This window comes from Lipotes vexillifer, unplaced genomic scaffold (genome assembly GCF_000442215.2).
Source record: "Lipotes vexillifer unplaced genomic scaffold, Lipotes_vexillifer_v1.1 scaffold713, whole genome shotgun sequence".
Lineage (NCBI taxonomy): Eukaryota > Metazoa > Chordata > Mammalia > Artiodactyla > Lipotidae > Lipotes > Lipotes vexillifer.
In genome coordinates this window covers 2,233,210-2,261,067 of record NW_006773157.1, presented here as the reverse complement: position 1 = coordinate 2,261,067, position 27,858 = coordinate 2,233,210, and the positions used below count along the sequence as shown (strand labels likewise).

The window sequence follows — 27,858 nt, the reverse complement described above, 5'->3', positions numbered from 1 at the left end:
AGAATAATTTAAAAGCTGGTCAACATGTCTGACAAGAGACAAAAAGAAGCATCTGGATTTGCATGGTGACAAGAAAGGAAGAGATACTAAAAATTAAATAACAACAACAACAAAAAAAACCCCAGAAAGGGCTTCCCTGGTGGCGCAGTGGTTGAGAGTCCGCCTGCCGATGCAGGGGACACGGGTTCGTGCCCCGGTCCGGGAAGATCCCACATGCCGCCGCGGAGCGGCTGGGCCCGTGAGCCATGGCCGCTGAGCCTGCGTGTCCGGAGCCTGTGCTCCGCAACGGGAGAGGCCACAACAGTGAGAGGCCCGCGTAATGCAAAAAAAAAAAAAAAAAAAAAAAAAAACCCAGAAAAATCAACAGGCTTCTAGACATTAGCTATCAGCTAAAATAGGACAGTGATCCCTAAGAGATGGAATAAGATGAGTCCTATGACTTGTTCAGCTTACTAACTAGACAAGAGTTTCCAGGCCCCACCCCTGCATGGGACCCAGGGGGAGCTCAGCCACCTCCCTAAGCTGAGAGAACTGGGAGTCCGAGGAGGCCGAGGCAGCTAGAGTTCACTGGCAGAAGAGCAAAAGGAGACTACCTGAGGCCAGGGAAAGAACCCCCAGAAAGAACCAGGAGAAACAATCTCCAAACCTCACACTAGGCAGAGTTTGTGTTCCCACCAACCAGGATGGAAAACCTGTATTTGCCAAGGCATTGGGGTAAAGTATTCAGAAGATGACTCCTTCAGCTGACTGGGGAAAATTAGTTCTGGACTAACCACTGGGATGGTCCCATCTCATAAAGCTTAAAAGCAAGTCCTGAAAGGATCAAACTGTTTCAGATTCACTAAACAGCACCTCAGAATAAAGCTCAAGAATATTTACAGGAATGAGCCTACGCCATACGACTGGCATCCAGTAAAAAATTATAAGGTATTAAAAAATACAACCCCAAATGGGGAGAAAAAGCAATCAGACAAAACTGACCCCCAAATGACACTTATCATAGAATTAATAGGCAAGACCATTAATTCAGTTATCATAACTATATTCCACATATGCAAGAAGGTAGAAGAAAGATGGAGCATGTTAAGTAGAGACATGGAAGATGTAAAAAAGACCCATGTAAACTTCCAGGGATAAAAAGTACAATGTCTGAAATGAAAAATATACGGAACAAAATTAATAACAGATTAGAAAATGCAGATGAAAGGATAAAAACCTGAACATCTGACAACAGAAACTATTCAAAAGTGAAACGTTAGAGAGAAAAAAAAGCCCAGAATAAACAAACAACAGAGTATCATTTTGCTGTGGGACAACTTCAAGTGACCTAATATAAATGCAATTTAAGTTACCAAATGTGTGTGGGGGGGGATACTTGAAGAAATAATTTCTTCAAATTTAATGAAAATTTCTCCAAATTTAATGAAAACTAAAAATCCACAAATTTCTATCTCAACAAATCCTAAGTACAGGAATCATGAGGAGAATTACATAAAAGCTCACCATAATCAAATTGCATAAGACTAGTGATAAAAAAAAATCTTAAAAGCAGACATATACACACTACCAAATGTAAAATAGATAGCTAGTGGGAAGTAGCCGCAAAGCACAGGGAGATCAGCTCATGCTTTGTGACCGCCTAGAGGGGTGGGATGGGGTGGGGGGAGGCAGACGCAAGAGGGAGGAGATATGGGGATATATGTATATGTATAGCTGATTCACTTTGTTATAAAGCAGAAACTAACACACCATTGTAAAGCAATTATACTCCAGTAAAGATGTTAAAAAAAGAGAAAAGCAGTCAGGAAAGACATCAGTTCTAATGTACAGAGGAATAAAGATTTTAAACGACAGTAAGAATGAATGCAATGCAGAAAACAGTGAAACAAAATCTTCAAACTACTGAAAGAAAAGGACGATTAACCTAGAATTCTATATCTGGCAAAAATGTCTTCCAAAATTTAAAGTCAAATATACACTTTTCAAGACATGCAAAAGCTGAAAGTATTCATTGCCAGGATACTCATGCACTATAAGAAATGTAAAAGATGGGAGTCCTTCAGACAGAAGGAAAATGATACCAGACAGAAATCTGGATCGACACAAGAGAATAAAGAGCACTGAAAAAATGTGAGCAAACATAAATATTTTCTTACATTTAAAATGCCTTTAAAAGACAACTGTCTAAAGCAAAAACAGTAACAATGTATTCTGGAGTTTATAACATGAGTAAGTAAAATGTACGATAACCAAGGTGAGGATAAGGGAAATGAAAGTATACCATTGTAAAGCTCTCACAATATAGGTAAAGTGGAACAATATTACTTGAAGGCAGGGCTTCTCTGGTGGCACAGTGGTTAAGAATCCGCCTGCCAATGCAGGGGACACGGGTTCGAGCCCTGGTCCGGGAAGATCCCACATGTCGCGGAGCAACTAAGCCTGTGCGCCACAACTACTGAGCCCACGCGCCACAACTACTGAAGCCCGTGAGCCTAGAGCCCGTGCTCCGCAACAAGAGAAATCACCATAATGAGAAGCCCGTGCACGGCAATGAAGAGTAGCCCCGCTTGCCGCAACTAGAGAAAGCCCACGTGCAGCAATGAAGACCCAACACAGCCAAAAATATATACATAAAAAATAAATTTAAATTACTTGAAGGTAGACTATGATAAATTAAAGATGTATACTATAAACTCTAAAGCAGCTGCTTTAAAAAAGGACATACAGACAGAATAAATAGAAAACAAAGAGCAAATTGATACACTTAAATCCAACCATATCAATAATCACATGAGATGTAAATGATCTAAATATCTCAATTAAAAAACAGAGATTATCAGACTGGATTAAAATACAAGACCCAACTATATGCTGCCTACAACAAATCCATCCCAAATATAAAGATACAACAGGTTAGAAGTAAAAGGCTGTATCATGCTAACACTAGTCAAAGTAAAGCTGGAGTAGCTATATTAATATCAGACAATGTTGATTTCAGAACAAAGAATATTACCATGGATAAAGAAGATCACTTCATAATGATAAAGGGGCCAATTCATCAAGAGGACATAACAATCCTAAATAACCTAACAGATCTTCAAAAAATATGAAGTAAAAAAATGATAGAACTTCAAGAAAAAATAGACAAATATACAATTGTTCCTGCAGATTTCAACACCTTTCTTGTTGATAGGACAAGTAGATAAAAAATCAGTAAAGATACAGAAATTTGGAACAACACTAACAGCCAACTTAATCTAATTGACATTTATCCTACATCCTATACAACAGACTATACATTCTTTTCATGTGCACAGAGAAGACTTAACAAGATAAGTCATATTCTGGGCCAAAAAAAAAATCAATAAACTTAAAATAATTCCAGTTATACAAAGTACGTTCCCTGACCACAATGGATTTAAATTAGAAATCAGTAACAGAAAGATATCTGGAAAAATCCCCAAATATTTGGAAACTAAATAACACTCCTAAGATTTAATAAAAAACTCTGCCTGTTTTAAAGAAATGATACATTTCTTTCTCTTAAAATATGACTAAGCAAAAATGGTTTTTGCCTTCACTGCCAAGAAGCCCAGGGCTAAACAAAAACTTTAAACACAATAATCATATCTACTCAAATCATTCATTCATTCAACTCAGTTTGAGCATCTAGTATGTGATTTTATAGAATCGAGGGATACAATACAATACCATCCCTGCTCTGTAGCTCAGTTTTATGGTTAGGTCTAGTGAATAGTATATTTGTAAGGCCCTACTGTTTTCATTTATTGAAAGTCCCTACTTTAACAGCTCTTTTTAAAATGTGTCCTTTCTTTAAAATTGCGTTTAATCCTTTCCAGAAACAACTGTTACCACACCCAACTAAATAATCATGCAGAAGAATTTTAATATCAGCCTAGGTTAAACATAATTCAAAATGTATGAAATTATGAAAAATTATAATGCACGTGCAAGGCCAAATAGTAAGTTTTTGGGGGTGATTTATAGCAGTGCTTCCCTCTCCTGGAATAAATAACCTAAAGTTGACTGTCTTTAAATACACCACTGACAACAATCTAAAAGTTTTGACATCGGAGGAACAAACAGATAACTAGATAAAAAGGAAAATAGTGTTGGAGTTGGTGGAGGTGTCCTCTGAATGAAGAGGGAGCTCAGAAGGTACAGAAAGCACAACCCAATGACAAGCTGGTACCACAGAGCTGTACTCAGTGAACTCAGGGGAAGACTGAGGTGGAACCTGGCCTCTACAGTACCTACCCTGGAAACTGTCTGGACTCCAGGGTCCTCCTCTTTAAAATGTGGGCCATGACAGATGATCTCTAAGGTCTCTTTCAGTTCTACAATTCTGTGAACCTAGTTTGGCTGGAATATCAAAGAAAATATCCCAAGAAGGAGCTCTGTGGTAGTGCCTCACCAAAAGCTATTTGAGTTGTTAAAACTAGACTTGATAATACACGTAACACATTCTAGGTGCTGTATTAAGTGTGGTATGGAAGACCTGAGTCTCGGTTTTGGTTTAACTTTACTAAAAGGTACAACCAATTGCAATTTAAGTGTTCTGATTCTTAGTTTCCTAGATAAGATAAAAAGATACAGAAATATATACTATGCAAGTATTGGGGAAAGAGACTGAATTCTCACTATGGTTAGCTAAGAAGGAATCTTGGAGGAGATGGACCTTGAAAGGATAGATGGAAATCAAAGGGATGGGCAATGATAATAACTTAAATAAAAGCTACAGGGTATAGCAGAAGACATGTGCTTTGGAGGCTGATGGATTTTGTTTTAAATCTTGGCCTTGGCTCTTCCATCTGTGTGACCTTGGACAATTCAGTTTTCTGAGTCTCAGTGTCCTCAAATCTAAAATGATAGGCTTACTTTATAGTTTTAAGGATTAAAGATAATAGCAATATAGAGTCTAGCACAATATCTGGCATATAGTAGTCATTCAAAAAATAAAAGCTTTCATTTTTAAGGGCCCAGAGGCAGAAGATAATGGGCATAACAGAAAGCAACATGCAGGTAAAGCAGAGGATGTGGTTGTAAAGGTAGGCAGGGGCCTATCTGTAGAGTGCCTAACCAATTTGCGGGCGAGTAAGGAACAAAGCAGGCCTGACCAGTTTGTTAGCTAAGAGCCCAGTTTGGAAGTGGAGTTCTATGGAGTTAATTTGAGGTAGTAAAGGTTTCAGTCAGAGGTGCAATTCAAGAGACTCCATTAGGGAAATGTGAGATAAAATCATGGGAAAATCAAGCACCAGCAGCCAAGACCAGAGATTAAATCCAAAGTAGCACGGGCAGGACTGGGATCTTGAAGTATGGCAGGGATGGGGTGTGACCATGAACACAATGGAAACAAGTAAGGAGCATCTAAGGTAGTTGCCTAGAAGATCCCTGAGTTACGTGCAGCTTCACTCTATTCGGGCTGTGGTGTTAGGGTATCTCAGGATGCCAAAAAGATGTAAAGAAGCGAGGCAGACATCATAGGCTTTATGTTGTACACTACTGGGGGTGGGGCAAGAGGGGTGCTAAGAGGGGTGTCAGATCGGGGATTCAACTTCTCAACTCCAGTGGCAGAGTGAAAGGTACAGTGAGGAAATTATTATAAAAGTCCAGGTAGGAGGTATGTGGGCCTGATACGAGGCCAAAGCAACGAGAATAGAAAGAAAGTAACACATGGGCCCATTTCAGGGTAAATTTCTGACAGGATGTGGTGACTTACAGGATGTGGCAGATGAAGGAAAGAAAGGAGTGAATAACTACTAAGTTTTTGAACTGTAAGATGAGGAAGACAGTGATGCCACTGAGCCGGGAACACAGAAAGAAGTGTAGGTGACGATGATGAGAACAATCACAATTCGAGGAGCTTACAACTGAGCATTCGGAGGCACTTAAAAGACGTGAATGTCACAACAGGGCCAGAGCTTCCATCACCCACCACCCAAACCTTAAAGCACTTCATTTCTTCTTTGACAATACCTGTGACTCAAGCTAAGGGGGCTTGGGGGCAGGGAGAGCATCAAAAATTTCATGAATTTCATAAAACTTATCCAGCACTTACCTTTACAGCTAATATCTTCCCACTTGGAACATGATATGCTCTACGGAAAGATAAAAAAATAATAAAATCACTTGGGATCACTAAACAACCTACCAAGTGGTTAAGGACATAAATGTAAATCTGAATACATCCTCAGGATATATGATACTTTCAAAGAACACTAACAACAGTAGTAATTTACATTTTCTATTGAGCTTAATGGTTTACACAGTGATTCACTATGTAGTACCTTAAAATAACCCTCTGAGGTAATGCTGGTATAATTATACACTTTTTAGAGCCCAGAACTCTGAAGCATAGAGAAGTTAAGCAGTTTACCCAATGGCACGAGTCAGTAAGAGGCAGAACTAGACATTAAACCCAAGTCTTCTGGCTTCAGATCCCTTACAACATACTGTCACTGTGTGTGTGTGTGTGTGTGTGTCCTCCACAGCTCTCTGCTAAGCATGGTACAGAGCCACATAAAATGGGAGGTTTCCCTTTTATCTCAGTTATATATACAGATAAACTACATCCCTACATTTCATCAAAATAATCTCAAGACACATGGCTTAAGATATAAATTCATGTACAAAGTCACAGTTACAAGGCTCAAGTATGAGGTTCATCTTTTCCTAAAGCTGGCATCTCTCAATATTTTTTTAAAAAGGTACAGAACAGAGGCAAGCTCAAATGATCAGATACAGTGAAATAATTACAATTTAAATCAAACAATATGAATACAGTCATTTATGAAAAAGAGAAAGAGAATGTTTGGAGAAATAAAATACCATTACAACTCATCAAGACCTTTTGTATTGAAATGAAATGTGTATGCATGCACTGCAAGGAATGCCATTCTGACCAACTATCCAGAAACAATTTGCTTTATATAAAAATTTCAAAACAAACCAAATAACATAAACAAGCACTGTTATTACAAGTCCATATAGGTATAAAGAAACAAATTAGTTTGGAAGAACTAAAATCTTGTTCCAGAGAAGATTTTACTTATTAGCCAAGATCCAATTGCTCTTCCCCTCACCCAGTTAGTGTTAAGATGTAAGTGCGGTAAGGAAGATGTGAGGGAGTGGAATTTAGGTTCTCAGGAATTCCGCATCCTTACATGCCAAGTTGCTAAATAAATTTACCAGGCTCCCAATTTTTACTGGGTAATGACTTAGTAGCAAACATTGTTCATTCCTTTTATTTTATAATTGACTTGTAATATTATGTTAGTTTCAGGTGTACAACATAATGGTTCAATATTTGAATATATTGTGAAATGATCACCACAGTAAGTCTAGTTAACACCCATCACTACACAGTTACAAAAATTGCTTATTTCATAAAACAGAAACAAAACATATATTCCACTATTATCAAAATGAAAACATCATTTTCTGTTGTTTTGGCATAAATATTCATTTTTAACACCTTTATTGAGGTATAATTATATACGGTAAAATTCACTTATTTTAAGTGTACAATTCAAGATTTTTAGAAAATTTACAGAGTTGTGCAATCACTGACAAGTGTTTTTAAAGTGACTGACTTAAAAAAATCATTCAGTTATTAAGAACCTACAAATATTTGTAACTTTTCACATATAAAATGTTATAAAATCAGGCATAACTAAGAAAAAACATATATATCAACATTAATGTATATATCCATACATAGGACTGTTATGAAAAATTTATTCTGCTTCTCCTACTTGAGCGGACAAAGGTTAAGCCAATTATGGAAGGTAAACTTAGCCTTTATTTTATCAATTAATTGTAGAGAAATTAAGTATATCTCATTTAAAGGAAAGGTAAGCTTATAAAAATCGTCAATTGTTCACTTTACCAAAGAGTACTTTAATCTGTATAAGTGTCTAAAGACTTTCTCTAAACACCAACCTCCCTAGTATATATAAATACTATTAAATTATAAAACTTAAATTATTAAAAATTTTTTGTACTTTGTATAAAGTGATACACATTTTTAAAGTGGAACCCTTATATTATACTGGTTTTACAACAAATTACCAGTTACTTTACTACCTATGATAACATCAGACTTTTAAAATGTGAAACTACATGTCATAATTCGATTCATGATATATCTGAACTCATGTAATAAATTAATATATAAAAACTTACATTGTATTTTTTCTCAGTGCATGACAGGGAAGTTTGTTGGACTAAGCCAATTTGAAGTATGACTTGAAGGAATTTAGTAACTTTATTCCAAGTAACATAATATATAACATTTAATAATGACACATTATTTTTCCTCTTGAATTATCATGGTCTCTTCCAATTTCAACATTTTAAAATACTAGATATTAGAATCACTAACTGAAGGCTGAAATGTGAAGATAAACAGGTGAATGCATACACAAGGATTCAAAAGTTGTAAAAAGAACAGTGATGTTACATTGGACAATGAGTACATCTGGATGTTTTAGACCAAAAGGAGTGATAGGGAAATGATTAGCAAATAATCTAGTATATATACCATACTGGACAGTTTGGCAACTTAATTAGCTTGTCAAGAAAGCCAATCTCTTTTCCAAAAGAAGGGTCTCCTATTTCCACGTGAATTAAAAGCAGAGGCTTGATGATTTAATTATGATGCATGCTAATTCATCCGTGGAAGTTTGGGTTCGATTTCGAGCAATAAAGATGCTGTGTGGTTTGGTTTACAGGGCAATGAGAGTACCAATTTAACACTTAATCATCAATGAGAAGTGGATGACAAAAGCAGTGCCAGGTATGAGTCCAGTGTGTCCCTTAACTTTGCAAATGCCATTCTACCCAGAGAAAAGGAATTTGTTTATTTTCAGTGGATACTGCATCTCAATTGCCTTGACCTCAATTGTCTTGATCTTTCTCAACACTGTAAAGTGATTAATGAAGTTTGGATGGAGGCTCTGGTTACACCAAAAGACAACTATACACCTCTGCATTGTTTTAATTAACCGCTAACACTTCAAATTAGTTTGTTGCCACAGTAATTACCTGTTCCAATGAGTGCATGGAGGGAGTATTTTTATAAGTTATTTTTAGTGCTGAGTCCTTGAGCGTTCCATTTTGTTTGTGACCAGCACAGAGCTTCTGGGAATAGTCCCAGCCCTTAAAATTGAGCACACAATATATATACACTTTAGGATTGCAAAAGCTAAGTAGCCTGGTATAAACTTTTTGAGTTTTTAAAATAACAAGGAGACCAGCAAAAGAGAACATCTATACTTTCCACACTTTCTTACTTTCTTTTTCTACTTGGAACCAACAGGTTCTATGTGACTGGACAAAAAAGTTGGTACCAACCTTTAATTTTGGTAGAGTACAAATTCAGATAATATATTGAGCAAATAGGTGATATAAAGAACTGTCTTATCTAATCCCTTCCTTTTGCAGTAGAAACATCTAAAAGCCAGGTTAAAAAACTTGTCCAAGCTTACACAGTTAGTCAATGACAAAGACAATACTGGAACTGAGGCAGAACATATATATTCTAGGACCTAAAAAAGTATGTGGTAATGTTTAAGTCTTCTTAACTGCATTCTAGAACAGGGGAACTCATAATTCAAAACATACAAAGGTGCTGACCTATTTCAATCAGGCTAAGACCATCACACTGAATCTTTCCAAGCAAGGAATCTGCAATCACTGCCAATCTACCAGAGGAGGCAGAAGAATGAGGGTTGTAATCTCCAAGTCACTGCTTGGGTTCTGATGCTAGCTCTGACACTTCCTCATGTGAACCTGGCCTGTTATTAAACCTCACCTTGTCTCAAGTGCCTCAAGTCTGAAAAGGGGAAATCAGCCCCTATGTTATAAACTTGTGAGGTTCAATGAGATAAGGAAAGCACATAGGACAGGGCCTGGCACATAGTAAGCGGGCATTACATGTTAGCCAGAAAGTTTTCAGGGTAGCTGGGTTTTTAAAAACCCACTAAAACAGGCTGAAAGGCAAGAGTTATCTCTGTGCTTTAAGTCTCAGGCTATGTGCTCTACAAAGGAAGGCTAATAAAGCTTTAACAATGAAGACTGGCAAAAAGCTGCAATATAGCACTTACTGTTAAGAAAAGCAAGTAGTGTTACATCATGGTGAACCAACTTTGAAAACAAAGAATTAGTCATCTGAAATGCTATGGCTATACCATGATTCAAATTCTAAAATTTCTCACCATGCTTATCTCTTGACCACTAGTTAACTTATTACACTCAGGTGTGATAAGTGCCACATTCCAGGTATTCATCTTAGCAGAAACACCACTGGACAGTAACTGTTGCTAAATGAGAAGCCTAATTTTTTATTCTCCTTGGATTAATGGGAAAATATAAGCTACCTTAAAACATCCACACAACTTCCTTTAATATACACCCTCATAGACTATAACATTTTGAGGCCTCTCCTAGTCTTTAGACTTTAGTATCTCTGTTATAACCCCCAGCACACTGCAGAAAAATTGTTTATATGTCTGTCTTCCATACTGGGCAGGGACACTACCATGTCTTAATCACCTTTGCATTCTTTATGCTTTGCACAAGTCCTGGCCCATGATATAGGTACTCCAAACTTAATAGATGTTTGACAAATGATTATTACTTCTGGATGAAAAAAGTTTATGTAATTGTTGAATAAAGCAGAAATGTATTTAATTAATGCATTTAATTAATTAATTGAATGCATGTAGACATTCTACATGCATTTAATTGATTAATTAATTCCATAATCTTATGAGTAGGCAGGAGGTATTCTTCCCTAGCTTTACTGTGATATAACTGACATATAACATGAGTAGAAGTTATTATCATCCCCATTTTATGGGTAGATTTCTAAGTGCTGAATCAAAAGTCCTTACAAGGATTTCAGGATCTGGCCCTGATTACCTCACTAATTTCTGCTTCTGCCAATCTCCCTTATCCACAATACTCACTCTGCTCCACCAAACATCTTTCTGCCTCAGCCCCTTTGCACCTACACTCAGCCTGGACCACTTTTCCTCCAATATCCACTTGGCTTGCTCTATCACTTCCTTCAGGTTCAATGTTACTTCTTTGACTATCTTACATAAAACAGCCCATTTTCTCTTTCTTTATTTTTATACAACTCACCAACACCCTACACAATTTATTTATTGTTTGTCTCATACCACCAGAAAGCAAGCACTGTGAAAACAGGGACATTTTTTGTTGTTGTTCACTACTGTACCTCCAGTGCCTAACACTGTGCTGGGCACATTTTATAAATATTTGTGGAATGAATGAATAAATTTCCTGAACTGCCATAGGTCTTTTTATTTTTTCTATGACAGTTTTGTTTTTCTAGGAAATTGTCCATTTTTTTTTTTCCGGTACGCGGGCCTCTCACTGTTGTGGCCCCTCCCGTTGCGGAGCACAGGCTCTGGATGCGCGGGCTCAGCGGCCATGGCTCACGGGCCTAGCCGCTCCACGGCATGTGGGATCTTCCCAGACCGGGGCACAAACCCGTGTCCCCTGCATTGGCAGGCGGACTCTTAACCACTGCACCACCAGGGAAGCCCATATCCTCTTATTTTTAAAGTCTCTGCCTAGAATTATGTCCCCTTTTTAAATTCTAATTTTATTATTTGTGTCTTCTCTCTGTTATACTTGAGTAATTTTTCCAAAAATCCCACTGTTGGTTTTCTTGAATTATTAATATTTAATTTTAATTTCATTAATTGTTTTCTTTAGTATTCCTTTCCTTCCACTTTCTTTGGGTTTAACCCCTTCCCTTTAAAAAAATTATTGATTTAAATGTTAAACCTATTTATATCCAATTTTTTTCTGACATATATATAAAAAACTATCCTTTAAGTAAGACTTGGACTGCAGCTCATGAGTTTTCATATATGATATTGCTTTACTGTTCAGTTGTAAATATTTTTATCCCATTATGATGTGTTACATGACCAATAAATTATTCAGATGTGTGCATTTTAATTTCCAAGTGAATGAGAGGGTTAACATTTTTATTTCTAAACTAATTGTATAGTCAGAAAAAGTGACCTGTATGTTACAAATTTAATTGAGACTTGCTTTGTGCCCTAGTACATAATGAGTTCTTAAATAAGTTTTCTATACCTGAAAATAATGCATATCTTCAACATGACTGATAAAGAGTGCTCTATGATCATGTGATCAATTTGTTCACTCTGATGCTAAAATCTTCTGTATCTTTATTTAATTTTGGTCAGATTGATCTGTTGATTACTGAGACACATTCTACCACTATAACTGTGGATTTATCAAATTTTCCTTGTAATTCTGTTAAGTTTTTTGCTTTACATATTTTAAGGTTATGTTATTAGCTATATACAAGCTTAGGTCTATTATGTATTCACAGTCTTTTTCTTCTATCGTCATATAGTAGTCCTTTCTATCTTCACCCCTTAAAAAACCCCAGAAAACAAAAAAACACAAAACTTTCTGCCTTAAAGTCTGCTTTGTCTTATGTTAATATAACCACAATAGCTTTCTACTGATTAGTTTTTGCCTGGTATCTTTTCCCCAACCTTTTCCTTTCAACCTTTCGGTCTTTACGTTTTAGGAATACATTCTAAAATAGTCAGAAATAGTAGATAGCTGTGTTTTTTAAAGTTTCACTTGACCAATCTACTAATTGGCAATATCAGTTGACATATTTAATATACTTATTAATACAGATTTATTTCTACCACCTTATTCATTTATTTTACACCTCTCTCCCTCTACTATATTGGATTATCCCTTTATTCCCTCTATTTGTTTCGAAGTTATACATTTCATTCATTATCTTTCAGTTGTTACCCAAACGTTTTAAAGTCATATCTGACTTAACAAAATATAAAGTTAATTGCTATCCCTATTCTTCTCTCAAACAATATAAAAATCTTAGAATGCTATAATTCCAATCAGCTCTTCTCATCTTGTATTATTTTGTCCAGTCTTTTTGTTTGACTTCATTTTTTTTTTTTTTTTTTTGCAGTACGCGGGCCTCTCACTGTTGCGGCCTCTCCCGTTGCGGAGCACAGGCTCCGGACGCGCAGGTCCAGCGGCCATGGCTCACGGGTCCAGCCGCTCTGTGGCATGTGGGACCCTCCCAGACCGGGGCACGAACCCATGCCCCCTGCATCGGCAGGCGGACTCTCAACCACTGCGCCACCAGGGAAGCCCTGACTTCATTTTAAAGCCCCTAATCACTACAACTGTTGTTTTGTAGTCACATTTATCTAAATAGTCACCATTCTTTCTTTCATTTTATTCCTTTCTGGATTCAATTGGATTCAGTTTCTTTCTACCTAAAGCATTTCCCTCAGTTACAAACTAACTCTCCCTCCTTCCCTATCAAACTACCTTTTTCTCTCTCCCTCTGTCTACACATACAGACACACATATATATTCTTTTATATTAATTTCTGAAGATGTATTTATTTTGCCCTCACTCTTGAATGATAGTTTAATTGAGACAATCATTTCCTTTTCATCTTTTGAGGATACCATTGTCTTTCAGCTTTCATTACTATTGTTTTAAGTCTGCTGTCCTCAGTTTGCTGGCCAATAAATGCCATGGAGGTTCTTGGACAGAAAAGTGATATGATCAAAATCCTTATTCTGGCTGCATATTACCACAATACTACTAGAAATGAGGAGAAACCAGAGAGAGCAAGGGGCACTTAGAAAGCTGTTAGTCTACATAAGAGGTGGTGATACGAACCTATGTAGTATTCACAGATATGGAAAAGGGGAAATAGATACAAAAGATTTTGGCCAGAGATAATTTAGGAAACATGGGGATTAGGAAGCTGAATCTAAAATTTCAAGCTAAATCATAGGAGAATTATAGTGTTTATTAACAGAGATAGAAGAATCTTACCTAGTTAGCCTTCGACTACATAATCCTGCACTTTTAAGCTCCATGAAGGCAGAGATCACACCCACTTCATTCAACAATGTGTATAAAGCATCTAGAACAATACTTAGCACACAGTAGATACTCAAATATTTAGGAGTTAATAAATAAATGGGGCAGTCAGGAGAGAGGAGAAAGGAAAAAGGAAACAAGAGGAACTAACAATTCCTGAGAATCCACAGAATTATTCTAATCTCTGTATGATGTATGTAACATAAGCCACATTTCACAGATAATAATAGAAACAGACTCAGGGATATTAAGGTAATAAGAATTCATGAATGGCAGATACAGGATTCAAATCCAGGTCTATTTCACTTCAACGCTTGCGTTCTTTCCAGTAGAGACAGGGTACACACAAGGAAACATATGAAATAAGTTTACTTCAGAATATTGTGAATGTTGAAGGTGAAATTCAGAAAAAGAACACATTAAAATTCCACCTACCATATTCCCTACCCTGTGGTTTATGTGGCTGAATTTATCCATCGGCATCAACTACTCTGATGCTTTATATGTCACATGTTGCTGTTATTATTTTTCTTTAAAACTGTTATGTAACGTCACTAGTGTGTGCTTTAACTATACTGTAAACTCTAATTACCAAACTATATTGCAAATTCTTAATATAGCGTCTGTGTCTTATCCTATTTTATAGTATGTTTCAAGGTCAGAGTCAAGGTTCATTCTCTTCATTGCTGTGTCCCCAACTTCTACCATGGTATATGACATACTCTCCTCTTAGTTTATGTATTTAATAAATAATGCATGTCTCCAACTGCCAAGCACTATGGGGGGTATTGCGGCTGGAGTAGAGAACAAACCAGACAAGGTTCCTGCTTTCCTGAAGCTTACTTTCTGATGGGGGAAGAATGACAATAATCAAATAAATATAAAATATGTCAGGTAGTAGAAGTGCAACAAAAAAGACTAAAGGTAGGGATATAGAGTGATCAAGATTAGGGGTATTTTTTTTAATATTATGAGTGGGAGGAGTTAGGGAATGCCCCTCTCATTAGGTTATATTTGAGCAGTAAAGGAGCATACCCTTTAGATAGCTGGAAAAAGAGGACTTCGGGCAGAGGAAATGTTAAATTCAAAGGTTCTAAGGTGCAAGTGTGTGTTTGACATGTGCGTGGAAGTGGAATAAGCAAGAGGGCTAGTTGTGGGAGACAAGGTCAGAAAGGTAATGGAAAGACAGACTGTGTAATACCATTTAGGCCATGGTGAGGACTTTGGCTATCATTTTGAATGATACAAAAAGCCATAGGGTCAGGGGGAGAGCTTATATTCTAGAAAGATCATCTTGGCTATCGGGTGGAGAGAACTCCTTGTAGGAAAGCAAGGACAGAAACTAGGAGACTAGTTGGGAGGCTACTGCAATAATCCTAGCAAGAGATAACAGAGGCTTAGAATATAGTGGTAAGTCAGAGGTGGTCAGCTTGTTGAAATAGTTTTGAGGAAAAGCCAACAAGATTTGTGGGTCAATACGATGGATAGTCTGAGAGAAAAAGAAGGAAGGAGAATGACTGGAAAGTTTTTGTCATGAGCAACTTGTAGAACAGAGTTTCCACTTACAGATTAGAAAAACTGTAGAAGGAACAGGTTTCAGAGGAAACCAAGAGTTCAGGTTTGGGTAACTGTGAAATGCCTAAAAGACATTCAACTGGTAATTAGATATGAGTCGGAAGTTCAGGACAGAGGACAGGACTGGAGATATACATTTGGGCTTCATCAGCATATAGATGATATACAAAGCCATGGAACTACAAAATCTCACTTAGGAATTAAATTAAATAGAGACGAGGTCTGAGGACTGAACCTGAACCACTCCAAGTCCAGAAGTCAGGAAGATGAGAAGAAACAAGTAAAGGAGATGAGAAGGTACAGAAAGTAAGCCAGCAACAGAACCCAGAGAACAGTGCCCCTGAGGCCCTGAATGTTGGTGTTAACATCTTTCATACTGCCAAGTGCAGTACCTTGCCCAAAAGAACATGTGACTGATTTCAAAAGCAATATCTGGGGACAAATGCAATTAATCTTATTATTTTCTATTTGAAATTTTAAAGATGGGTCTAGTACAATACACACAAGGCTAGAGGTGTCCCTACCTTCATCTAAACCCTAATGAGAAGTTATTAAAAGATACATCAGTCCAAAAAATAAACTGAATTCCTATAAGAATCTTTAAAAGTGAGTAAGGAAAAGAAAAATTTGAAAACAAAATGTTAAAAAGTCCTACATTCACACAGGACATAAGGGAGAAGCAACCTGTGTTAACATTCTAACATCTGGATCCCCACACAAATTTATGTCATGCATAAGATCAACTGCATCTGTATTTTACAATGTTTACTGAAATTATTTATGCTTAGAATCTCAAATTCTAGGAGAACCTAAAAAATATGAATCGGCCCAGCTGACTCCTGTTCACAAAATAAATAACCTAGAGCTGATCATATATTTTCTGATAAAGCTTGTACAATCTCACATAATTAAAGTAGGCATCTAATTTCTATTGTGCTATTCTGCATATTAACTTCTGAATACAATCTAATCAAATTATTTTCAATTACGAGGAGAAAGAATTTATAATAGGGACTATCTATGCTTCTCTAGTGATTGTGATAATTTAAGAATGCGGGATGACCTACGACCCCACTGTAAATATTTCACACTTCAGTGTAACTGATAATATGATATGCGATAAATGTCAATTTGTTAGTAAAATGGTCACCAAAATGAGAAGGGAAATACGACCCCACACACACACTTTTTTGCCTCTTGGAGCAAGGATCTCAAGAGTAATTGCGTGTATGATGACTTTTAATCATGATGGCAAAACAAGAACACTGAAATAACAGCATTGCCATTGCCCTGTGAAGGGGGCAGGGCAATTCTTTCATACACCATGTGGAATAAATGCCACTGACTTAAGTTCCACTTCTCACATAGCATACTTTATAAAAGGTTAGTGAAAAGAGGGACACAATTACTCTGTGAATTATTTATAAAGCACTATCAATTGTTGGAAATTCTCCAAATGGACAGGAAACCTAACAAAACAATCCAGCCACTAAAATGGAGAAAGCAATAGTTAAGATTTGGCTTAAGAAATACATATATACACAATTAAAACAAAAATACTTTGTTATTTTGTGAGATGTTTTTAAAACCCTGGATGTTGTCTTTTAATGCAATGACATGCTTTCAGTAACCAAATGTAAACTAGCTATGGTTTTGAAAATGAAAATTTTGTTTTATTGCTTGATCTTTTTAGAGATTTGTTCTCTTGGTAGGTTTCTTTGGGGGAGGATTTTACCAATATGTCACATACTAAAATAGCCATCCACAGAAAAAAATTCAAATAGTTTGAGGGAAATCAACACTGACAGTTGTTGCCTTCCATAATAGATAAACACATTAGCCAGGCTCTAGCTGTTAAAATAGGAAATCCAAAGTAAACAGCAGTTATAAAAAGCTTTTATATAAACTGTACTAGTTCAAATAGCAGTCTATGCCAACCTTCCTTCTGTCTAAAAACCCATTACAGATGCTGACTACTGACTGTAAAATAATTTATGGTTAAGCAACAGGGCTCCCTAGACTGTTTAAGTATCAAATCAAACATGTCATTAGGTCACAGATATTAACAACTCTTTCAAGATGCTGATCATACAAAGGGCTCACAAATCAACCTGATGTATAATATGGGGAACCTGGCAGGGTTAGAAAGAGTTTTCTAATCAGAGAAAAGCTACCATAACTCTACATCTTATGATTTCTTCTTCTTTCTATTTACTCTGGTTATACGCTCCTTTTTACTCCCACACCTGCCTCAAAGTTAACATGGTCATCACTGCCTCCGTATTTCTTCCATAAGTTGATACAGCCTGATTCAAGCCTTTAACATCAACTAGAGTAATGTCTTTTAATATATGGCCTAAGTATCTTTGAGATCAAGGAAGCTACAGTCATAGTGATCTCTTGATCAAAGCTTCTGAAAGAATGTAATGGGCAAAAGAGAGAGGCAAGAGAAAGCCTAACAATGAAAATGAAAAAAATGAGGTAATACATGTGGGGGAAAAACAGGAATATAGTGAGGATTAACTAGCTAGGAAACTTCTCTTCTGAAATGGCTTGATTACAATATCATCTCTGCTCACAGTTTCTTGGTGGAAAGCTAACAATAAATCACTTTCCAAAATCAGATACAAAAATGGCTATTTCAGAAAATCCCCTTCTACTAGTAATTAACATTTGATTATGCTTTGTGGTTTATAAAAAGTTTTTTATATAAGGAAGCTATTTAATTTGCACAAAAATTTTTAAGGTAGATATTCTTATTATCCCCACTTTATAGATAAGGAAACCAAGGCTTGGTGAGGTTAACAACTGCTTCAAGATTCTTATCTCCTAAACTGTGGAGTGGGATGTGGATTCAAGTCCTCTTAAGCCAAATCCAAATCTAAATCCAATGCATGTCCCAACAACGCTGTGTTATCATAAACTGACTGTTTCTAGATCCTCTAATTCCAGCTGTCTGCAAGGTTCTCTGGATATGGTCAGTTTTGGTTTTTAAAAAGCAATAGGGAAAATCGATTGAATGACTCACTTTTCAGAGTTGCATTAACTTTTTCAGGCCACTGGGGTACCATTTACTAAATTACCTCTCCTAGAACACTAAATAGTACCCTAGTGGGTCTAAGAGTAAATGCACCTCTGAAAAGTGAGCCATTTATCCCCTTCTTCCCTGTAGTACCAGATGTAATATGTCCCCTATGACAGAAATATTAACCCATTTCCATTAAAAACTCAAGAAATTGTCCCACACTAGAGAAAATGAGTATGGGGAAGTGTCCCTGGGAGAGGAAAACAAAACAAACAAACAAAACTCTCTTCTATAATCCTGCCCACAATACTGGTGAAAAGTCATCATGTACTTGTATGAAAATATTGGGTTTTCATTCACTGGAAATTGATTTTAATCAAGACCTTAAAACAGGATAAAAAATATAAATTCAAAAGCTGATGGTTTTCAGCAGGGAGATGCACAGAACATCATGATGGCTGTAGTGCAGTATTTAAAAAATAAAGCTCAAGCATTCATCTTGCTTATGTAATAAGATATATATCACAAACAGCTGTTCTTTCACACATCTCACTATACTACAGGTTATCCGTTTGATGGAAAAAAATTCTCTTGGCTAGCAAGTAAGCACATTATTACTTTTAACCTCTATAAAGGGCAAAAGCCTCTGAATACATTTCTGAGTTGCCACAGGAATAGCTATTGAGTGATTTAACAGTTGCCAGATACCTTAATAAAGCCAAACTTTAAGTTTTCAGCACTGTTAGTCCCTTACTCTTCTGGAAGATAGTTATGCAATGAAAATAAGACAACTTTAATTTAAGAATCATCCAGCTTCTAATTAAACTGCCATAGGCAGCTGGTTGGATAAGTTTTAATCAGTTTCAATCACCTATTGATTGGTATACTGAAGCCTAAAAAATTAAAAGTAAAAGATGATTGGGGAATTGTCCCATCTCTGAACAACAGTAGAGGCCTCTGTAAATAACTCCTCTTTTAACCATCAGCTAAATGAACACTTCAATACTGCAGTACAAAGTCTTCTGCAAAATTACTTTAACTAACAAGCAGAAATTTATCAGCTTCAGCCAAAATCAATGCTGAAATCAATTTGAACACTGGTGGTGTCTAAAGGGGCTCATTGGCAATTTAGGGAAATTACACCATGTAAATGCCTGTGCTTTAATTGAACAGTTTCATCAACTAGGCTGTGATTGCTGTCCATTCATTTATTTACTTTCACTGCAGATACCATTCTGCAAAGGAATGGCTTTTGTCAGGCTGGAGAGAGGCACTTTATCTTCATTTTGTGCACTTTTGTGCATAACAGACTTCATGAAACTGGCGTATCATGACTAGGGTCAAAACAAACCAGGAGGAACTTTTTCCTTTAACACAAAAACTGAACAACACTCAAACTACCATCATACCTTCCACCATCCAGGGACAGTCATCTTTAAACTCAGTAATACGGAAAAATCTGTGCCTCTATGTTTTGGACCACAGAAGAAAGTATTTGGATTCTAAACTCAATTCCACCATGGTATTCTTTTTGAGATATCTGTAGTGACTTCCAAAAACATATAAACTGTATTAGAACATTCTCTCCAAAAATTAAGCAACATTTTGTTTTACAACGTCCTTTGAGATTAGTCAAGAGGAGGTGCTATTCTCCAATCCATTCAGGAGAGTAAGGCTTAAAGAAGTCATATATTTTCAAAGTAAGATTAATGGGAGGAGAAAGGGAGAGGGGTCTGTGTGGGAGGAAAACACCAGACTTGTTTACAAAGACCAGCAGCTGAAAACATCTACAAGATTCCAATGATGATTTAAATACACAGACAAAAGCACTCACAAAATCATGGGCAATGAAAAAACCCAAAGGTGTAATTTCTGGAGAATCATATGCTGAAGTGACTGAAGTCTGGAGATAGGCATTGATGTTTTTAACACTGAATTAATCAGTTAATTCAAAGATTACAAATTCCAGGGAAGGAGAGAAGAAAGAAGACAGCTGGTTGTTCATATGGGTCATCTGTAAGGTACATGTGCCTGATGCAAAAAATAAAAATACAAAATGCAACCGTAGTATATTTGCTAGAAAATGCCATCAGAAATTCTTAGGCTTGCACATAGTTTGCTAACCTTAGCTCCTCACAGAATCAAAATGTAATTACTTACTAGTAAGGGCACTGGGAAAGGACCAAGAAATACGAAAGCATGAGTTTCAGGGGTGGTTCTAGCCCTTGTCTTGCTTTGACTCCTTAGGGAAATCCCTTAATTTTGGTGTTTCAGTTTCATCATAGGTCAAATGAGGATGGTGATACCTACTCTACCCAGCTATATTCCAGCGCTGCTGGGGATAACCCCTGGCATGCTATGGTGGCCCAGGTTGGAAACACAAACGCAGCCATATGATTCTGAGCAACCCTTGCATCTTGCGTGTATGAAGGAAGGGTCTTAAAACATTTTACTAGGCTTCCAGGGAAGCAGGGAAACTTCTCATTTACCTCTTCAATCAGTTACCCCACTATACTCTGCAACACTCACTAAGAATTACCTTTAAAAAAAAGTTAAAAGGAAGAAGAAACAAATGGTGTCCAGAAACTTAACTGAGTACATGTGTGTGTGGTAAAAATTCACTCTGTAAGTTTATCCCATGTACCATTTTCTCTACCACTATAAAGTTTCATTGGCTATATTTTTTGTTGCTGAGACAATGTAAAAATATATTTTATTCATAGTTTTTAGATAACTTTTCAGAAAACTTAATTACGGTTTAATCAGAGCTTTATGTTTCCTGACTAAGTATATTGTTACATTTTGCTGTTATAGTTAGCAGTCGTAACAGAATCAGTATGTTTGAGAACGTTATACAATACATATTTTCCAAATACACTAAACTTGTTAAAATGCTATATTGATTGTGCCCTAAAGCAAGTTCTAATTTTGTCTGAATATTTTTCATTTCATTATTTGAATTCACAAAACAAAAACCACAAACTCTGCTTTGAGCAATAATACTGTACATTCCTTTTCTTTCTTTTATAATACTGACTAGGAAAAGTATGGAAAGTTTAGGGTCAAGAGGATAACATAATACAAAGTCACACTTAAAAATCAAAGTAATGTTTAAAAAAACCTGATGCCTAATACCCACAGCCCAAGTCGCTATTGCTAGTTCCCCCTCTAATTTAGTAACCTGCTCCTCCAATTCAGTTTTATTTCACAAATCAGAACCTAAACTTATTTCACTCCAGTAAGGCAGCAATTTAACAGGAACATGGTCTCTTATATCAAGGTAACCAACGACAGAGCAATGAAAAAAAACTGTGGCAGAAAGTTATACACAGTAAATGCCTTTTGGACTTTCTGGTGAATTATTTTCCCAAAAAAGCAATTTAAGTAAATACCCTAGATGCTATGGTATACAAATATTTGCTTGTGCTATATGCCAACCAAGAGCCTATAATTTTCTAACACATCAGACACTGTAAAATAGCTAAAAAAAAATTAATGTGTCTTATAAATCAAGAAATGCACCATCTCCACTAGCACAACCATACAATTAATCTAGGGATTCAATTACTAAATTCAAAGCTTTTGATAAGTAAAGACCTAAAGGATAGACCAAATAGCAAGTTATGTTGCAATAATTCTGTCAGCCAAGTAATGGTTGCTTTAACATCAACTAAAAAGCCTTTAAAATGAACAACTAGAGGTGATGCATCACTGACTTTCAGGATTATATATTAATTTATATCTCACATCCAAAAATAATCTGGGTTCAAAATTAGGAAACTTAAGAGTGTGAATGGCAAACAGGAAAACCCTGGCTTGAGAAGCAGGCCCAAGTACTGACCCTAGGTGTCAGAACAAATTAAAGGTGTACAACTCGATGTTTTGATACTGAGTTCTAGTCTTTTTTATTTAAATTATTTTATTTTTATTTATTTATTTTTGGTTGCATTGGGTCTTTGTTGCTGTGTGCAGGATTTCTCAAGTTACGGCGAGCGGGGACTGCGATGTGCGGGCTTCTCACTGCGGTGGCCTCTCCCGTTGAGGAGCACGGGCTCTAGGTGAGCAGGCTTCAGTAGTTGTGGCACACTGGCTCAGTAGTTGTGGCTCGTGGGTTCTAGAGCAAAGGCTCAGTAGTTGTGGCACATAGGCTTTGCTGCTCTGTGGTATGTGGGATCCTCCTGGACCAGGGATCAAACCCATGTCACCTGCACTGGCAGGCAGCTTCTTTTTTTTTCTTTTTAAAATAAATTTATTTATTTATTTTTGGCTGTGTTGGGTCTTTGTTGCCGCACACAGGCTTTCTGTAGTTGTGGCGAGCAGGGGCTACTCTTCGTTGCAGTGCATGGGCTTCTCATTGTGGTGGCTTCTCTCGTTGTGAAGCATGGGCTCTAGGTGCACGGGCTTCAGTAGTTGCGGCATGCAGGCTCAGTAGTTGTGGCTCACGGGCTCTAGAGCACAGGCTCAGTAGTTGTGGTGCATGGGCTTAGTTGCTCTGCAGCATGTGGGATCTTCCCAGACCAGGGATCGAACCGGTGTTCCCTGCATTGGCAGGCAGATTCTTATCCACTGTGCCACCAGGAAAGCCCCCACAGGCGGATTCTTAACCATTGCACCACCAGGAAAGTCTCCTGAGCTCTAGCCTTGATTTGACCGTGGGCATGCCACTTAACCCTTCCAAGCTTTTTTTTTTTTTAAATTTTGGCCATGCTGCGCATCTTGCGGGATCTTAGTTCCCTGTCCAGGGACTGAACCCGGGGCCCTGGGCAGTGAAAGCGCGGAGTCCTAACCATGGACCGCCAGGGAATCCCCCAAGCTTTATTTTTCTCACTGGTAAAAAGAGAGTAAACATACCGACCATGCCTTCTTGGCAGGGATTTAGCAAGGTCTCAAAAACCCCACATGATCAGGCCCCTGCCCATCTCTCCACTCTCCCCTGAGCTTGCTCCAACCACACTCCTAGACACAACACCTTCACACCCATCTCAGGGCATTTGCCAGAGCAGTTCCTTCTGCCTGGAAGGTTCTCCTCCCAGATTCTCCATGACTGGCTCCTTCCGGTCCTTCAGGTCTCAGCTCAAATATCCCCTCCTCAGACAAGCCTTGCTGAGCACCTATTTTACTTTCTATACAGCACTTGCAAGGTCTGTTATCATCTTACTTCAGTATTCATCTTCTCGATTACTGTCTGTCTGCCCCCCTAGCATGAGCCCCAGGAGTACCGGGAACTTGTCGGTCTTGTTCACTACTGGACGGCCTTGGTACAGAGTGACTCTTGGTGAGTATCTGTTCAATGAATATACAATAAGACAAAATTTAAAAGAACAAAACCAAGTGATACCTGACATTAAGATTTTTATGGTAGCTGAATGCTGAATTTCATTCTGGAACTTTAGACTCGGGAGTAACCTTTGCACTTATTTCATGTCCAGTCTAAGTGGGAATTGTTTTCTCAGCGATTCTGAACACTAAGCCACATTGTTCTGCTTAAGGTAGAAGGCAGAGCCACCCAGCAATGCACAACACTTTGTGTCCATCTTTAGGCTGTGAAGACTCTGCCTCTGCAGGTTAACTCCTAAAACACTAAGTACCTACAGTAGGTAAGGGGCGGTGCTGGGCCCTGGGAGGATACCCACTCAGATGACCTCTAGGCAGGACAGTCCAGTAGGAAGAACAGCAGGAAGAGTACATGGTTCACTCTAACCAAAGGCAGACTGCCACAGAGACACTCAAGACAAGCAGGGACTTCCCTGGTGGTGCGGTGGTTAAGAATCTGCCTGCCAATGCAGGGGACATGGGTTCGAGCCCTGGTCCAGGAAGATCCCACATGCTGTGGAGCAACTAAAGCCTGTGTGCCACAACTACTGAGCCAGTGCTCTAGAGCCCTCGAGCCACAACTACTGAAGCCCGTGCGCCTAGATCCCGTGCTCCACAACAAGAGAAGCCACTGCAGTGAGAAGCCTGCGCACCGCACTGAAGAGTAGCCCCCGCCCGCTGCAACTAGAGAAAGCCCGTGCACAGCAACGAAGAACCAATGCAGCCAAAAATAGATTTAAAAAAAAAGACGAGCAATTTGAGGTGGGCCTTCCGAAGAACACAAAGCAAACCTGTTCCTCTGTCTACACAAATGTCCTTCAGACTTTTTTATGTCAACTGCCATGGGACCCCTTAATTTTCTCTTCTTCCGATAAAAATCAGTCAATTCCTCTGACCACTTCTCAACTCAAATAACAGTTCCTCCATGAGGCCCTTCCTGTTACCTCCTGAGGAAGGAGCTAAAAGTCATCACTCCTCCCTTGGCCTCCCAGAGGCTGTGTGCCACACAGACAGACACACAGCCTAGACTGTGAGGCCCCATACTTACCTGTGGACAGAGCTTCTCCCTCTACCTGGACACAGCTCCAGTGAGAGCCTGGCTGTCCCCAAGAGCTGACACAAGTGCCCTCCACAAGCACACGCTCAGAACATGCCCCACTAACGAATGAAGGAGGATTAGACAGGCAAATTTTCCAGACCCCTTGTTATTCTCTCCATGCTCCTCTGAGTGGTCTCTGAACTGTCCACATCTCTCTGTAAACTCAGTACCCAGAACCAGAGACAAAAATCCAAAAGTGGCACCCTGCAAGATGAAGTCAAACCCAAATGAGATACCCTCCTAATGCAGCCAAGAGAACAGATTTTAGTGGAAACTAGATCTCTTCCACCCTATAAAAACAGAAGTGTGCTAATGCTTATCTGTCTACAAAGACTTCTGCTGGAGACTTAAATATTTCTTTATAAAGAAAGCACTTTTATTAAAATAAAATATTAGAAAGAAGTCTTGCTGCTTCAAAACTATTTTTCCCTGAAAGGAGATAGGGTTGAAATACTTAGATTCAGCAAATTCTTACTTGAAATATTACCATAATGTATTGATTTTTACCAGACTCAATTGACTGAAAAGTTGTTTGTGTAGCAATATTGGCCAAACCAATATACTAGAACGATTTTGTTACCCACAGTAATCAAGTGCATTTCTGAAGTATAATTATACTGTCATAAAAATAAAGCCAAGATACCCTTTTCCAAGCAATAAAACAATAGGGGCTATAAAACAGGAAGAAGAAAAGGCTAAATAAATGAGATTTTTTTAAAATGAAATTTAGTGTCTTTCAAAAACACCGCTGCCTCCTCTTCCTTCCCTTAAGCGAAGGTTAGCAGAAAATGATCAATACTTCAATCTCAATAAACTATTTCAATAATAGTTAATTCGGGTGGAAACAGAGTCTGAAAATCTCTGCTCAGCGACCTGTGACTTCCTGTCATGTTGGCTGGATGCCAATAATCCGTCATTGCCATAATGGATATGAGCATGTGTGAAGTTATGGGAACATGGAGATGGGGCAGCAAAGGTGGGAAAGGTGTAGAGAATCAGGAGCTCAGGTTCATTCTTCAGATTCTAATCAATACAATACACATTATTGTATGAAACAAACCTATAACGGTGAATGCTGAGACAGGGAGAGAGGGAAGCATACATAATTAATTTTATTTGACAAATACTCATTGATTTTCTGAAAATATTAATATCTTTGCTTGTCACATGATACTATAATACAATCCAGCTATATACAAGTTATTTAATTTTACATTAAGATGATGTCTTGTTTGCTTGTTTAAAATATGATCTTGGCTGCAAGGAAAAGGTGCTTCATTTGATTGGAAATTTAAAGTTAAAATAAATCAAACAATCACCCTAGCTCTTGGGTCAATATCAAAACCATTTAAAAACTACTCTTAATTTACAAAATGCACTTCAGGGAAAAAACATAAAGGAGTGGGGTCACTGATACAGTTGTCAGAGAAGCTGGGGTTAGGCCTACGGCTGTTTTGGTTTGGCACCTTCAGGTTGTTTGGTGAAAAGGGAAGTGAGAGTTTTTCTGGGTATCATGTGGTTCCCAATACTTTCATCAGGGAATCTCTTTGTTATGCTTTCCCCTCAGGGATCCTATGTTTTAAAATATTTTGTTTACTAAACAGCATTTAATTAGACAACAATTCATGTATTTTCTCATTTTCTAATTTTCATGAAATAAATCATGTTAAGTGTAATGAGCTGATATAATTCCAGCCCCGAAACAAAAATGTAATGTTTTAGTTGGTCTGTACAGCCATATCATGAGGGCAGAATACAATTTAATAGCTCCTGTGATCTCAATTACCATCTCCAAGGACCATCTTCACCCTGTCGCCCAACAAATATTTCATAAAATTGGTAAGGCAACAGAAATGAAGAGAAACCAACACTTCTGAGAATTATTATCCCCTCCCTCTTCTCTTGTCTCTAGATATGGTCAAATTAATTCTTAAATAATGGTATATATCCAATCTTCAAAATGCCATGTAGTCAGCATATATGCTGCTGATTAAACCACTGAGAAAATTCTACCACAAACCCAGGCTAGACCCTTAACTGTACTGTGGGAAGCAGCTGGATTTAGAAAGTTCACTAATATTTTCCAACACCTAGAGATTAGAATACATGGCCAGAAAGCTGACAACTTGAGTCTTAGCCTGAATAATTTACATTAAGGAAAAAGGTAACATAACAGATGATCCTTAAGTGCTTGCTGGCTAACTGACTTAGCACGACCTAAATCCTAAGAGTTAGATACCACTTCATTTCTGGACCCAAAGCTATGTGACTCCAGCAAACAATGCACTGAAGGAGCAAAGGACCTGAGTGACTGGCCTTCTTTATCACAGAATATTTCCAAAGTAACTGGGCCTATTAATTACTTTCATTTCCACGTGACATACTATCCAAGAAAAACGGACAGTAACTAGAATATTGGGTTAATGGATACCAAATACTCAAAGTTTTAACATTTGAAAGAAAATTAATCACTCAAACATATGCCCTTAGTTTAGAAATCCCTACTCTTCTCAGTGAATGTTCTAAAACAATTACACAGTCTCAAAATTATGCAGCCTCTAAAACTAGCCAGGTATGGGGAGGATCCAATTAAAGAGCTCTACTAAAACCTGCTTGGAAAAAACCTCCACTTGCCTCATTCTCATTCCAGCCAACACATATAAAGCATCTATTCTATCCTTAGGACAGTGCTGGGTACACTAGAAAATACAAGGAAACACAATGGACTCTGCTTGACCTTGAGAAACAACACTGCCTTGGGGATAAACAGAGTGAAAGGACGAGATGCTGTGCAGAGTGCTGGCTTTGCCACATGAATGTGAGCTCTAGCTTTTTCCAGTGGAAAAATGTACTTACCATTATACCAGC

General features: G+C 37.7%; 1 protein-coding gene across 1 annotated transcript in view; it reads right to left on the bottom strand.

Annotated features, from left to right (window-relative positions):
* LOC103088140 (dual specificity mitogen-activated protein kinase kinase 5) overlaps positions 1–27,858 on the bottom strand; it is a gene marked incomplete at its 3' end in the record, with an annotated part of 114,346 nt that overhangs the window by 24,436 nt on the left and 62,052 nt on the right. Inside the window, exon 9 of the mRNA XM_007448144.1 lies at positions 6,080–6,119. Within this exon, the coding sequence (XP_007448206.1) occupies positions 6,080–6,119 (40 nt within the window). The remainder of the gene's footprint in view (positions 1–6,079; positions 6,120–27,858) is intronic.